Source organism: Camponotus floridanus, unplaced genomic scaffold, assembly GCF_003227725.1.
Source record: "Camponotus floridanus strain SB8 unplaced genomic scaffold, Cflo_v7.5 scaffold13, whole genome shotgun sequence".
Lineage (NCBI taxonomy): Eukaryota > Metazoa > Arthropoda > Insecta > Hymenoptera > Formicidae > Camponotus > Camponotus floridanus.
The window spans coordinates 1,847,460-1,862,233 of NW_020229248.1; the positions used below are offsets into that span (position 1 = coordinate 1,847,460).

Here is a 14,774-nt window from a genome sequence, read left to right on the forward strand (position 1 = left end):
ATTTTTAAATATTCCTTCACTAACATGAAAATACGATTGAGACGATACTATTTTAACTTAATCTAGTTTTGATATTATTTAGAGTTTTTTAATTTTTTTCAAGAAGACGAAAAGAGTTGAGGATCTTATCAATCACAATAAATTGTTTTATTATAATTAATTAGTTATAATTATACACAATGCATTATATTTATTTTATTTTACTTTGAGAAATCTTAATCGGAATTTATACACAGTATTATATAGAAACCATAGAAGAATCAAAAATTTTTTTCTCCTACATAACAGGAAACATTCTTTCTTTGTGTGTAATAGCGTTAAAATTGTAATGTCCAATCGAGATCTCAATTTCGGACGAATCATCTCTCAATTATGCATCCCGAATTTAGAACGCGTGGTCCCAAGTTAACCCACTTTAACTCGATCTGTTGATCTTATTCCGGGCACGATTTTAGAGAAATTCCGCGGCTATATAGCGACGGTGGAAGGTCACCTGTGCGTATATCGCGGCGCGCGCGGCATTTATTTTCGGATGCGTGAGTCGAGTGATAAAGCCTATAATAAGCACGGCACGCGGACTAGCCGATTGATGGCCGTGCGCGTGGCGTTATTTGGAGAAATATATTGCGAGGCGACTGATTTCTCTTTCTCTCTTGCGCGGGCGTGTTTGCTGTCGAATTCTCATCGAGTGACGAGAGTATAACACCAGGCGCACCGCCTCCGTCTCCGGGATACGCAGAAATTGTCCGGATGCCGTGGATTCTTGTACGCTTTATTGACCGGTTATTTTGCGCGCCGATGTTACCTGGTCAATCGCCAAGCGAAACCGTCTTGGGGCGTATTTTTGTCGATTCATTGTCGAAGCCAGCTGATTGAATGAACGGTCGATGCGTCATCCGCGTCGTGTCAGGATGCGCGGCGGTCCTGTTTTGAACGTAAGAGATGTTAGTAAAATTGACGTACTCTCGGAAAAATGTGCATGTAATCCTCCGGATATAGAAGTCCATTTTCTGAGGAATCATTTGCGGTGTAGATGCCTTGTATTCCACAGCCGCGTATTTTATGCATTCGCGACTGATTTTTACGATATTTGCTACAACCCTTAATTTCAGCTGCTTCGATCATGAAGGAAATAATAAAAAACAGGAAATACAAATAAAAGAATTTTTTTAAGTTCTTAATTTTCAATAATTTTAAAAATCTTTATAATTTTTTAAATTTCAAATTAATAAAAAATATGAAAGATTAAATTCATTTTACATATTTTTTCATTTTATTATAATGAAATACTAATAGTCGCAAAAATTTTTGCGAAATCAAAATTAAAGAATATAAAAAAACCTATTAATAAGTAAACTAACTATTAATTTAGCTATTGCAATGTTTATCTTTTATCTTCTTAATAGTAATTTAATGTTACAATGAAAGATAAAGTAAAAACTTGCAACTATCAGTAATAAACAGAATATTTTTTGGCCACATTATTTTATTGTAGTAATAAATTTTCGAATGCACATTTTGCTGGTTTAATATTCTTTGATAACACGTTACGAAGATGTTATAAAAATAAGCGCGCGTTAAGAGCAAATCTGCTTATTTAATCAAACGAAGAATTAAATTGCTTGACATGTATATTTAAATTTAAACAGACAAGTAGATCAAGTGACATTTATTCTCTCTCTCAGTCAAAGAAATCGAACTATCGTTATTCACACAACATGCATCACACATGCACGATGCTCTAAAAGTATCCACCCTTCTCTAAAAGTAGATCTTTAGAAAAAATAAATCCAAACGATTTTACTACGAAACACGTGGGATGCACGTACGTTGAATTATTCGATAAACATGCTCATTAAGGAACATCTCTGAAGAAGCATTTCAATACTAGAAAAAATCGAGAAAAAGGGATTAATTTAATTATTATGCAACATAGATCTAATTAATTTTATTGAAGATATTTTGAGAAAGAGGAGAAAGAGAGAGAGAAACGTATGTATAAAACTAATTTCTTATGCAATTTTACATAATATTTCAAAATCAAATATTCTTTTACACATTCTTCAGAATAGATTCTAAAGCAACTTTTAAAGTGCTTTTTACAAAAAAATGTAGTGTAATGAATAAGTAATAAACAATTAAACTATATTCTTTAGTTAACTTTAGATAGATATTTCATTTTATTTTGCTGTGTATAGAATTTTAATTTATTAATTGTTAATTTGTAATTACAAAGATATAAAGATATAAAATTAATAATTTTTCTCCATTACTTAATCGGGAATTCATAAGAATCCGCGAAGAATCCGTAATTAAAAAAATATTTGAGATACTTTAATATAATATATTATATTATGTTTATTAAACACGTAACACAGGATCCTATTTTTCATTCGATTATGTGAGAAAACTTGCAGAAATAGATGTCGATCTATTTGCAGATACGCTCGATGAACAGAGAGTTAAAGAGTGTTGTCCTCTCTTTCTAAAAGTGTAAAGAATTCCGTGGCGCTACAGAAAATAAACGGAAAAAGAAACGAAAATACCAACGGGCGATTCTACCGAACATGTGATACGGTGCGTTGGCCCGTTGTAGAATAAATTATTCAACGTGATAATCAAGCTGTAGGGAAAAGAGGAAATATATCGAGCCCTAAAAGTCGAACGATGTCACGAATTTTCTTCATGTGCGATGCAACCTTTCCCTTCCCTCTAATTGTGAGACATCATAAATAAAAACATTAATCAATGATGCATTTTGAATATTCATGCAACGTGAAAGAATCTATACTTTTGCTTTCATCACTTAATTTTTCAACATTTTTGCAATTAAAAGCACATTAAATAATATAATTATTATATAATTATATCGATAAAAATTACTATATATTACTATACAATCATATATCTTAGTTATGCATTCATAAACTGCGCTTATATTGTTATTGAAATGAAGTCGTACATTGAAATTTTTTTGACAAAGTGTCGCCGATCGATGTTTATGAAATTTCACGGATCCCGATGAAAATAAACATTGTTTTCTACAAATCTCGTGCCATCGATTATTTATTGTCGTGACTTTTTTTATTTAAAGCACTTCACCTGAAAGAAATTGTCAAGTTTGACACATGTTCGGAATAAAACAAATGGAACATACGCTTTTACGGATCCTTCGTTTTCACTTCTTTTTTTCGCGTATCAAAGATAACTTGTAATCACAGTTATAAATTTAAACAGGAGACAGATAAACCCCAAATAATCACACATTTGTATTATTTCGAACGAAAGTGTAGCGCTATCGTCAGTCTAGTTATAAGTACATTGCACTTTCCTTTTCTCGTAATGCATATGAGACCTTTCTTTCCTTCCCATCTTTATGTGACACGCTCTTTCCCCCTAAACCCTCGTAATTATCGTCACGGCATCCGTAATACCGGCATCAAACAGTTAAATATACCATGACAGGCTCGAAAAACGGCGTATGCTACGGTTGCTTGTGTATATATGTCGTGGATTATTAACGGCTCCACAAGAGTTTTCCTAAGGAGCGTCCTGGCCCTCATAAATAAGATTTAATCAGTGCTTAGAGAGAGAGAGAGAGAGAGAGGGAGAGGGATCTGAATTTCAGAGTTAAAGGAGAGGGTTTTTTCTCTCTTTCTTTCTCTCTGAAACATTTATTTCTTCCCATTTTAAATTCTCGCACTCTCTGAACGTGACTTTTACAGCCCTTGAAATAAGCAATTTACAAATGTTAAATCCTTCGTTTACGTAAATTTCATTATTAAATTCACTATTAAATTTATTCATTTAAAGACAATATTGTAAATATTGTAAATATTGGCTTTCGATTAATTAATCTTTTCAGTGATATATTTTCAGAATAAATAAAATATGTTACAAATAAAGATTAATAGTATTCGGATGTAATTATATTATTATTTAATTTATAACAGAAAAATTAAAAAAATAAAAAAAGATCGAATTAGTCTTCACAAAGCGGAAGTTATTTGATTATATAAACAATCAGGAGTGAGATAAATATAATCAGAAACAGGTAAAAGATCGACATGTAAATTCAACAGATAAATTTACTATATAAACTATTTTTTTTAGGTCATATGAATGGATCGTTAAATTTTGGTCGATGAGTTCGCTCTGCTTCATTTCTAAAACATCTCTGCGTCGACAATAGAGCGTCTTACATGTCGATTTCATCGGAAGGCTGAATACCGTTCGGTGATTCAGATCAGCCGTGTTTGTTTATACGCAACGAGTATTCCATCCGACACGCGATCTGCGAAAATACTCCTTGCCAATATACGTGGGTGATAATATTGCAGATCCTAGAGCAAGAATGCTCGCTATAGAATGCGATGCAAACTGCATTCGCAAATACGCGTGAGACAATTGTCACTCGTGCGCGTCCGAGAATCGACGAGAATTCAACAGTTCCTGTCTCATTTAAGCAATACTGTTTTAAAGCCCTGGCACTTAACAACGCAGTTTTCGTTTATTACTCCCTCATTAACTGCTTGACTGCCACGTTCCAATTTAGTTCAAAGAATTTGAATGATAATGTGTGATCAATAATAATTTATTTTTTATTATATATTATTATATTATTTTTTATATATTATGTATAACTATATTAATATTACATATTATAATACTCTATTAATATTATATTATATTATATTATTATATTATTTAAGAGATTCTCAGAGAGTTATTATTTTATTATAACAATATTTGTTAACACAATTCTTATTTACAAATCTGAAAGATATCATATAAAAGACGGCATAATTCGCGAAAAATTTTCCTTCATAAAGATATATGTGCCTGCGTAAGCAAAGTTTATTTTAACTTTTTTTTATTTGTTTCGAAGGAAGCTCTGAAATATACAACAATATTTGTATGGCGTTACATCTTCTCGATTCGAATTGAAATCAGTTTACGTTTCTTTCTCTTTTGTGGATTGTTATATGTGAGGGTCAAGGAGAGGTTTCGTTCTCGTAATAATGATATAAATGATATAGAATAAGGGAACTATTGTTGGTTTTCTAAATTTATCCTGAATAAATAATGTATCTGTAAATCTCGAATATAGAGAAAGAGCATAAACGTTAACAATCGCAACAAAAAGAAACTGAGTCATGCTTACAAGCAAATCTCTTGCGCAGCCTTCCGTATCATTGTTACGAGAATTCAATTACAATATAAATGGATCAAGAATTTTTTTTCAGGTCAATTAATAGATAAAGATTACAACCTGTTAATATCCTTCGTGATTCACTTTAAGTATTTTATTGCGTTATTATGTAATAGAAGGTATAAAATAGCTACATTAAATAGCTATTTTTTGCAAGATATCTATTCATTAGAAAAACATTGAAAATTCTTAAAGATTCTTATTCTTTTGTATCTCGAAACATCGGGGAACTTTCATGGAATTTCATTAGAATTTAGAGAATTTTTTAAAAAGATACTTTTTTTGATAACTTTGTTCTTATACTGAAAGCAGTAGAGGATAAGCTATAGTTATAAATTATATATGTTTAATACATAATATACTATATAATAAATAAATAATATATAATATATTATATATATATATATATATATATATATATATTTGTTTATATAATTAATTAAATCTCTATTTATATAATTTTTGGTAATATCTTAATATACAAAATATGTAGTGCATATTCTTTAAATTTTAGTAATTAAAAAAATGCTTCAGATATTTATCTAATTTTATTCAGAATATTTATGAATCTATCATTTGAAATTTAAATGGCTCTGTATTTTTTCTTCATATGAATGAAAAGTATTAGAAAATAATAAAATAATAAAAAATTTATTTTAAGTTACATCAAAAAATCTTTAAAATATTCATCTTACTTGGAATTTTAAATAAAAATACGTTAGAAGATCGGGGAATTTTTTTATAAACTGTGTATAGAACCTGTTTTTTTCAACTTTAATTGCAAATTTGTAATATGATGGAGCAATTTAAAAACCGAAATTGTATTCAATGTTAAAAAAATTACAGAAAATGACTAATCTTGTTCTTATGTTCGGAGAAGTTATTTTTTGTTGAACTGTGTAATTCGTAATATCTTATAATATTTAAACACATGATATATCGCTATTAAAATTTTCTATAATTATACATATAAATTCACTGTTCGGTTTAAAGAAGTTAATTGCATAATAATGCGAATGATTTTTTGTTTACGTAATATACTCATGTATATACATTATAATGGATTTACGTTTCTTGTTACAGAACATCCGGGAAACAGATCAAGCGTTAACTGGAGAGGAGGGAATCACCATCACTTCCTGTACTTCCCCGTCGCGGTTTCCGACACCGAAGATGTCACGGTTGATCACGCGGCTCTGAGATTCCTTCTTGAAGGTGATTATAGACGCCCGCGCGATCTGGAAGTGCTGGTTTATTTCTGCACGCCGATTTCCCGACGTCTCCTGCTGCGGCGCAAAATTTCTCGGATACAGTCGACGGACTCCCGATGGTTGGAATTGGACTTCACCGAAGCGGCCGCTGACTGGCTCGAGCGGAACTTGGATAATCATGGTCTCGAGTTGGAGTTTCTTCACGACGGCCAACCGACGCGGCGCGATATCTCTTATACAACCTTAAATGTATTCACCACGTTTGAATCGAGTAGTAGGAGAAAGAGATCCACCCCCGAGGAGATAATGTCGCTGCATAAGGGACGGCGTAGCAAGTGCAAGGGCAACAATAATAAGAAGTGCTGCCGGCACGAATTGACGGTGATGTTCAAGGACTTGGAAGGTTTCGATTTTATTGTGTATCCGAAAAGTTTCGATGCTGGATATTGCAAAGGTCGTTGCCCACCCCGTTACAATCCAGCGCATCATCATGCGCTATTACAAAGTCTGTTATGGAAAGAGGATCGAAAGAGGGTACCCAAACCGTGTTGCGCACCCAGCAAGCTCGATGAGCTGCAGATTGTCTACTATGACGAGAACAATACCACGCGATTGAGCATGTCCCAGTGGAAGAGCATCAAGGTGCTGGAGTGCGCCTGTTCATGAGAAAGAGGAGCAAGAGAAAAGGAACGAAACAGTCTATCATCTCTACTAGAGACACATACTCTACCATCGCCGAGGACTCACCAAAGAATTGTCCGAATTACGGTTCGGTGGTGCCACACGTGGTTGCATCAAAATACATACTAATAATCATTAATAGATACATTAAGCAAAGGCGAAACTATATAAATACATTATAATCGTCTAAATAATTTTAAGACTCTTGCATATCTCTGCGACATCCTTTAGATTTCCATTTTTTTTTTTCGTTAGGTTCGTACCGATGAGGCATTACCGAACACGTCAGATCCTGTAATTCGTTTAGGGTCTCGCATTGACTGTGATACTAACGATATTTACTCATTATTATATTCCTTATTACGCAACGATCGCAAATTTCATATCATTAGGATAGCTTTGCTATATTTGAACCTGGTTAAGAAAAAGAATAAAGCAAGTTCTCCCGCTGTAACGAACTGTCATTGCATCTTTGCACATTTTAATATTGTCGACAATTATAGCGATGACGACAACGATGACGACCACGATAGTCATGTCAATTCGTTTTTTAACTTGGAGAATATCCTCTTCCTTGTACGAAACGCCATCATTGTATATCTATCTTTCTTTTCTATCTGTTAATTTATTATATATAGTCACGTAGATTTTTGTACGAAATAATTTATGGTCACAAGTCAATGTCTATTAACATAAAATGCGTGACAAAATTAAAATTCTTTTCTACCAAATCTATTTTATATCAAGGTTTTATTAGTTCCTACATAGTATTACGAATAGAATCTCGAGCATTTTTAATTTTTCAATTCTTTCGCGAATGCAATCTAACAATTGCAAATGTATATGTTACATTCTTGCAAAATTTCAATATATTTATACGAAATCTCCGAATTAATCGTCGTACATAAATTTTATGCATGTCGTAAGCATTTCGAGCTCTCTATCTGTGAAATAATATTTATTTTAACTAGGAAATATAACATATCGTGTATATTTATCGAGTGCGATAGAATTGATGACAATTTAACAATTGTTATTTACGCGTCAATATCAAATTGTAAAATTAATACACTTTATCCGTATACACTATTGTAAATTATAATCTAATTAACCACCAGCGGCGCCATATTACCGTCATTATTCCTGTCTCTCTCAATCGATTATCAACAAAATATCTGATGATGGGAATATATCTATAGCGAAGTCTTAAATACGTATAATCTATCAACTTTCAATAAAATATATTTATTTTTTTTTCTTTTTTACTTTAAACTGACATTTAAATAAATTATAATTTTTTTAAATGATACAAAATTATATTTAATTTAATATTCTTGAAAAATCATCGAAGGAAATCATTACTTTCCAATTTCTAAAATTTTAATTCAATATATCGACTTAGCAATTAAGTTTTAATAAAAGCGTATGTATATATGTGTATATATTTTATTATTTTATTGTATACTCTATTATTTTATTTTATATAGCTTTTTTATATTTAAAATTAGAATCGTACAATTATAAAATCAACACTTCGAGTCAAGCGTTACAATTTTATGAATAGGATGTAGCATGAAATTTACTATCGGCATGAAGGGTTATCTTGCTATGATAGCAATAAAATTTCATTAGGCGTGATGTTGCTTACCCCGTTCGAGTTCGAAGGTTACCCTGCATTATGCATTATGCAACCACGCGTATTCATGTGCATTCGAAAATAGTACTCTTAAATTGGAGATATTTGTTTAGCCATCGTAATCGAGAAATGAAAAATAAGCAGTCTCTTTGTTTTTTTTAACAAGCATGCTGGCCGAAATGTCTCATGAGTTTCAATTAGATTACTGATTATAAATTACAAATCGGCTATCAGTAGCGTCCAAATATGGAGTATTTCAAGAGATGTTCAATCATTGTTTGAACTAAAAATTATTACATTTACAAACATTTATTTTTATGTAAATAAAAATATACAATATAAAAGAACTAATATGTGAGATATAAATGACTAATTTGATCATCTGTCTCTTTTATTGATTCCTTCCCATTATAATATAAATATAAATATAATTACTTGCAAATGCTATCATTTTTGTGTGCTTACGTTGGTGCAGAAATAACATTACTAGTACTATATTTACAGATATAACATCTGTATAATAAAAAAAGCATCAAAAGTACAATGGTGGAAAAAAGCTAATATGTAAAGCAGCATAAGTATCAACCAATTATTCCACCGCTCTGTTTCATTAGATTTGGAATTTTCTTTTATAATATTATAAATGAGATAAAGATTTAGGCAAATAAATTTAGTTCGAAATAAATTTATATACCTTATGTATGTAATATTGCACATATTACATAAAAGGTGATGATATCGCAGTTATAATACAATCCTGGCAATGTAGTGATTTTTGGATCCCACTGAAAATAATTCAATTTGATTTATTTTTGAGAATTGCACACAATACTTAAGAGAGAATTATTTTTGTGCCATGTATTACCTGTGTAAAATTCCACGCATAATATCATATTGTCTGTGAAAAACTTCAACGATGAAATAATGTGGTTGAATACGATTAAAATATAAGAAAAGTAATATAGTACTTGTAATGAATAACGTTAATGCATAATACATGGAATACATAAATATTTTGTATTTTAGTTTCACATAATTGAAATGAGATACGACACTCATGATTACTTTAAAAATATGTCCACAAATATCATTTAACTTCAATAGCTGCACATTTGTCAAATTAATACGTTAAATGCATCATCACAGCAGCTTGTTTTGATTAATTTAATCTAATCTAACCAATTTTATTACATGCTCCTCATTAAAATGTATAAAACTGTATCACTGTTACGTCGCACATTTAATATATAATAATATATAATATATAATTAATATACTATATACTATATAATAAAATATATTATACTAATGATTAAATATTATTTTTAAAAGCATGATAAAATTCACGCAACATATGCTCGTGTTTACATTCGACATTTAAAGACATTGGAAGGTTAGGTTAGGTTAGATCAAAAAAATTATCGTTTGACGGTTGGCATCCCTACAAGATAGGCGCGCAAGCACTGCACGCGCGTATATAAAGTAAACTTCAAATCGCTTCTAGCCAAACCATCTTCACGCGATTGACTTTACTTGAATTGCATCGCGTCCCATCGAATTATGATGCGGCGCCAATTTGCCCGAACGTAATTTGGGACGTCGCGATGCTGTATAAGCGTCGAATGACCACGAATAGTCACGCAAATATGATAAATCAAATCAACTCACCGTTCAGCGGCTGTCCCACAGGTCGCTCCATTCGCTGGCCTCAGGACGTCCAATTTCGATCTTGATGCACATAAACTCACACAATATCACCGACGCGAACGCGCGACACTTTATTCGGCACTCCCGATACTTGCTAGCATCCGATAATCATCATCGAGGGCGCGAATAATGCGACGCGACTTCGCTCGACCTTCGCGATGACGCCATCATTGAATATCGTTGAATATCTCTGTCGCGCGCTTCCATCGACACATTATAAAAGCCGCGCGATTATCCTTGGACATTTTCAACGTTCATTCACTCGCGATATTCGTTATTTACGATTAAAAGACGCGAAAAATGCGGATGTACGACGACCTGCGTGTGACCTCGACTCACGTATGACGTGCAATAACGCGGAACTAACATGGCGGCCGAACCGATGCGCATTCGTTTCTGCGCATGGCCATTACTGCGCTCGACGTTCGCGCGACTTTGATTTTTGAAAATTGTCTATGGCTTTGATTAATAGCATATAATAATAAACATATAAATAAAAGTAAATATATAAATAAAAATAGCATATAATAATAAATATATAAAGATTGAATCAATTAATCATATTGGTCATATATGTAGATGTGCCCGAAGAAAAAGAAAAAAAAATTGAGAAATATTTTTAGTTTTCTTTAAAGAATGCAAATATTTATTCATAGTTTTGTTTTTCTTTTCCTTTTCCGCGCGATTTCGATTCAATATATAATATAGAAAATGTAGTATATTGGTTTATTTTTATATATTTATAACTATAATATTCATTTTTTGACACTTACAATACGTGTACTATATACACTAGCAGGCCATGACACCTCTCTCAGTTTTCTCTCCAATAAATAATATAAATAAAAATATAAATAATTTAATTAATAATAATTTATTATATAAAAATATTAGTATGTTCTCTCTTTCCACGCTATTTTTTATTTATTTATTTATGTGTCTTTTTTCTTTTCAACATCATTTATTTATTAATTTATTTAACTCGCTATAAGTCAGTCTTTTAAAATACAGAACTAAATATTATAGAATTTGACTTCCCAAAAGCGCGGTAAAACAATCGAATAAATTACAAATAATTAACTCCGTGATTAATTGTTTAATAAATAATCAATTTTAATTCAATTTTAAATCAATAAATTAAAATATTTCTACAATTTAATATTCAATTCGTGTATATTTTATAGTATATAAAATATTTCAGCAACGAATTATCAATAACATTATGTTCGACTTTGACGCCGTAAACAATAGCTATTGTTTGCACGTTACGGTTTTGCTATCATTTGTTCGGTGACATTCGAGCAGTAAAATAATGATTCAAAATGCTTCGTATGTTAATTAATTGTTTAATAAATAATTGTTTAATTAATCTATAAATTGAAAAACTTGTACAATTTAATATTTCCATATAAAACAGTATATGTTATAGTAAGTAAAATATTTCGACAATGAATTATTAATAATGGTGAGAAAATGGAAAGAAAAAATATATAATTTGCAATTAACAATTACATATTCTTTTATCACGGAAAAGCAACAATAATTAACTTCGATATGTTCGAATAATTGATTACAATTTATATTTTTCAAGAGTGAAAAATTGGAATGGGAGGGTTAACAATCTAGTATTACATATTCTATGGTCTATTTCTTGCTTATTGTCACGTGACCGATTTTAGTTCGCTTGTACCTGAATTGAAGGCGCTAGCCCCTTTTCCAGGAGAATTTGCGTATATTAGTTAGGATTGATCGCGAGGGTTTGTAAAATATATATTGAATCTTAAAATATTCCTATAATCCGTCCAAAATCGTATAAATGCAAATGATAAATTTATTCTAATAGTTAAATTAGATTTATAATTTGCAATATTAAAATACAATTAATATGCGTTTAAATTTAGTAATATTTAGCAGTAAAATAACCTATAAAAAGAATTGATATTTTCATGCAGGATGGCTCCAAGGTATGAATTGGCCGTTGGCCTCAACAGGGGTCACAAAACGACAAAGATTCGTGTTGCAAAAAACAAATCTGAAAAAGAGAAAACTCTCTGTATCCGGCCAGCCAGATTAAAAGGGGTTAGTATAATGTAGAAAATCTTTTTCTTTGTTATTATATGTTGTGTTCTTTCAATCAATATATATATGTTGCATAATCTTCGAGAATTTCAATATTCTCTTATGTGTACTAATTCATCTTTAATTTTTTAATATCAGAAACAAACTAAACATAGCAAATTTGTGAGAGATTTGATACGTGAGGTCACAGGACATGCGCCTTATGAAAAACGTGCTATGGAGTTGCTAAAAGTGTCAAAGGACAAGCGTGCTTTGAAATTTTTGAAAAGAAGGGTAAATATCTACAATTTTTGACGCTTTAGATAAGCAATAATTTATAAAAAGTCAATTTCTTGTTTTTCATATAATTATTTTAGAATCAGGATCTGTATTCTGTAACTTGTAACATTTGCATTACATATGTTGTGCAGTTATTTTATGGTATAAAAATCCTGCACAGTGATATATAACACAAGCATTAAAAGTTACAGAATAAAGCTATTGAATTGTTTACAGATTAATATATGATATTGATAGTAGAATAGAAAAAATACATACAAATCTTTATAAAAATTTTAAAATTTTTAGAAAATTTTTTTATATAGAAGAATTTTATATATATATATTTTCTTTTCTGTAATATATTTATTTTTACAAATATGATTTTTATTATTTTTCAGCTGGGAACTCATATTCGTGCTAAGAGGAAGCGAGAAGAGCTTGGAAATATTTTGGTACAAATGAGGAAAGCAGCTCATCATTAACTTTTCTTAAATATGTAAAACATTCATTTCTTAAATAAATCAATATTTCAAATCAATAAAGAGACAAAGTACAGGATATTAAGATTAATTAAATGATGTTCCTTTTACCATCAAACAAAATCTTTAGATTTAGGTATATAAGCAATTATTCATTTTATTATTGCTATTTCTTAAATTATACAATAGATGTTTTATTTTATCATTTCATGAGATTATTGTTGAAAATTAGGCGAATAATTTTTTGGAGATAAGTGCGAGAGCAGACAAAAGAATATATGAAGTATAGGGAAAATAAGCATATAAAATAATGTAAAAGTAAATATGTATTTTTTTTTAAATATATCAAAAAATAATAAATTAAAGTAAATTTATGACTAAAACAAAGTTTAAAATAAATGCTAAGGGGATTATGATTTTTATATTAAATATGTATTTTTAAACATTACAAACTGTATTAAGAATATAAAGGATTTACTTTTTAAGTAAGCATATTTATAGCAAATATATATAAATATATACATATATTTATATATTTATACATGTATATATAAATATATACATATACATTTATATAGAAGAGTATTAATCTTACTTAAAAAATCTGCAAGAAATGATAGAAATATATTCAAATTTTTTAATTTTTCACATTTTTTATTTTATTATAAACTATCATTTTAAACATATTTTTGCTAATAAGATTTATTCTTTATAATTGAACTTTATATTTAATACTTTTCATTTTTCCTTTTTTTTCTCTGACTTTTAAAAATACATATATATATATATATATATATATATATATATATTTATTTATTTTATTTTTAATATATATACTAGTACAAGTATGTACATCTTAATAAAACCCAAGTTTTTAAACTTTAATTTGAATATTTTAATCAAATTTGCGAAAAACTTGTTTTAAAATTATATATTATGTAAATATATACATATATAGTTTATAAACTACAAAAATTCTATACCATTTAAAGTCGATTATAATACATAATATTAACGTTATATTTACTATATGGATTATTTATTCTGTAGACTGTAGACAATCAGGATTGTCGGCAAACAATGCAAATAAATGAATTGTTGATAAATAGGATTATAAATACAAAAAAAAATAAAGCTTTCTTCAATTTAATAAATTATATATTATATATATATGTATATGATGTAATCTGAAACAAAGAAACTCGAACGAGTTTCCGTGGTGTAGTGGTTATCACATCCGCCTAACACGCGGAAGGTCCCCGGTTCGATCCCGGGCGGAAACATTTTTTTCTTGCAAAAAAGAAAAGTGTTATTCTTTAACTAAATTATTTTTATCAATCTATTTTTGGGAAATTTTCAGAAAAAAAATTTGCACTTATCTTCATTATGATAAATATTCTATTATATAAACTTTTTCTTTCAGGATTCATTATCCAGAATATCATATAAATACGAAGTGTTATTACATCATTTTGTAGTTGAATTTTGATGATGAATTACTATTCAAA

The 14,774-nt window shown here is 29.7% G+C and overlaps 2 protein-coding genes, 1 long non-coding RNA gene and 1 other non-coding gene across 5 annotated transcripts in view; 3 read left to right on the plus strand and 1 right to left on the minus strand.

Annotated features, from left to right (window-relative positions):
- Nucleotides 1-7,837, plus strand: part of LOC105255077 (bone morphogenetic protein 4) — a 32,733-nt gene extending 24,896 nt beyond the window's left edge. For both annotated transcript variants that reach the window (XM_011264151.3, XM_025406012.1), the window contains one exon: nt 6,296-7,837. In XM_011264151.3, the coding sequence (XP_011262453.1) occupies nt 6,296-7,089 (794 nt within the window). In that variant the 3' untranslated portion in view covers nt 7,090-7,837. The remainder of the gene's footprint in view (nt 1-6,295) is intronic.
- On the minus strand, nt 199-9,832 carry LOC105255076. Its single transcript, XR_889503.3, has 3 exons — nt 9,606-9,832; nt 9,435-9,525; nt 199-924 (listed from the first exon to the last, which is right to left on the minus strand). It is a non-coding gene; the product is annotated as an uncharacterized LOC105255076 (long non-coding RNA).
- A 2,282-nt stretch (nt 9,833-12,114) lies between these two features.
- Nucleotides 12,115-13,345, plus strand: LOC105255078 (60S ribosomal protein L36). The gene is made up of 4 exons (XM_011264152.1): nt 12,115-12,204; nt 12,400-12,526; nt 12,665-12,799; nt 13,186-13,345. The coding sequence occupies exons 2-4, from the start codon at nt 12,401-12,403 to the stop codon at nt 13,267-13,269; spliced, it is 345 nt and encodes a 114-aa protein (XP_011262454.1). The 5' UTR covers nt 12,115-12,204; nt 12,400; the 3' UTR covers nt 13,270-13,345.
- A 1,131-nt stretch (nt 13,346-14,476) lies between these two features.
- On the plus strand, nt 14,477-14,549 carry Trnav-aac. The gene has a single exon. It is a non-coding gene; the product is annotated as a tRNA-Val (tRNA).
- The last annotated feature ends 225 nt before the right edge of the window (nt 14,550-14,774 follow it).

What these genes read in the sequence shown, in the direction of transcription:
- LOC105255078 (XM_011264152.1), top strand. Translation starts at nt 12,401, where the DNA reads ATGGCTCCAAGGTATGAATTGGCCGTTGGCCTCAACAGGGGTCACAAA. An exon ending in GGCCAGCCAGATTAAAAGGG is followed by an intron (nt 12,527 to 12,664) that starts GTTAGTATAATG and finishes TTTTAATATCAG; the next exon opens with AAACAAACTAAACATAGCAA. An exon ending in TGAAATTTTTGAAAAGAAGG is followed by an intron (nt 12,800 to 13,185) that starts GTAAATATCTAC and finishes ATTATTTTTCAG; the next exon opens with CTGGGAACTCATATTCGTGC.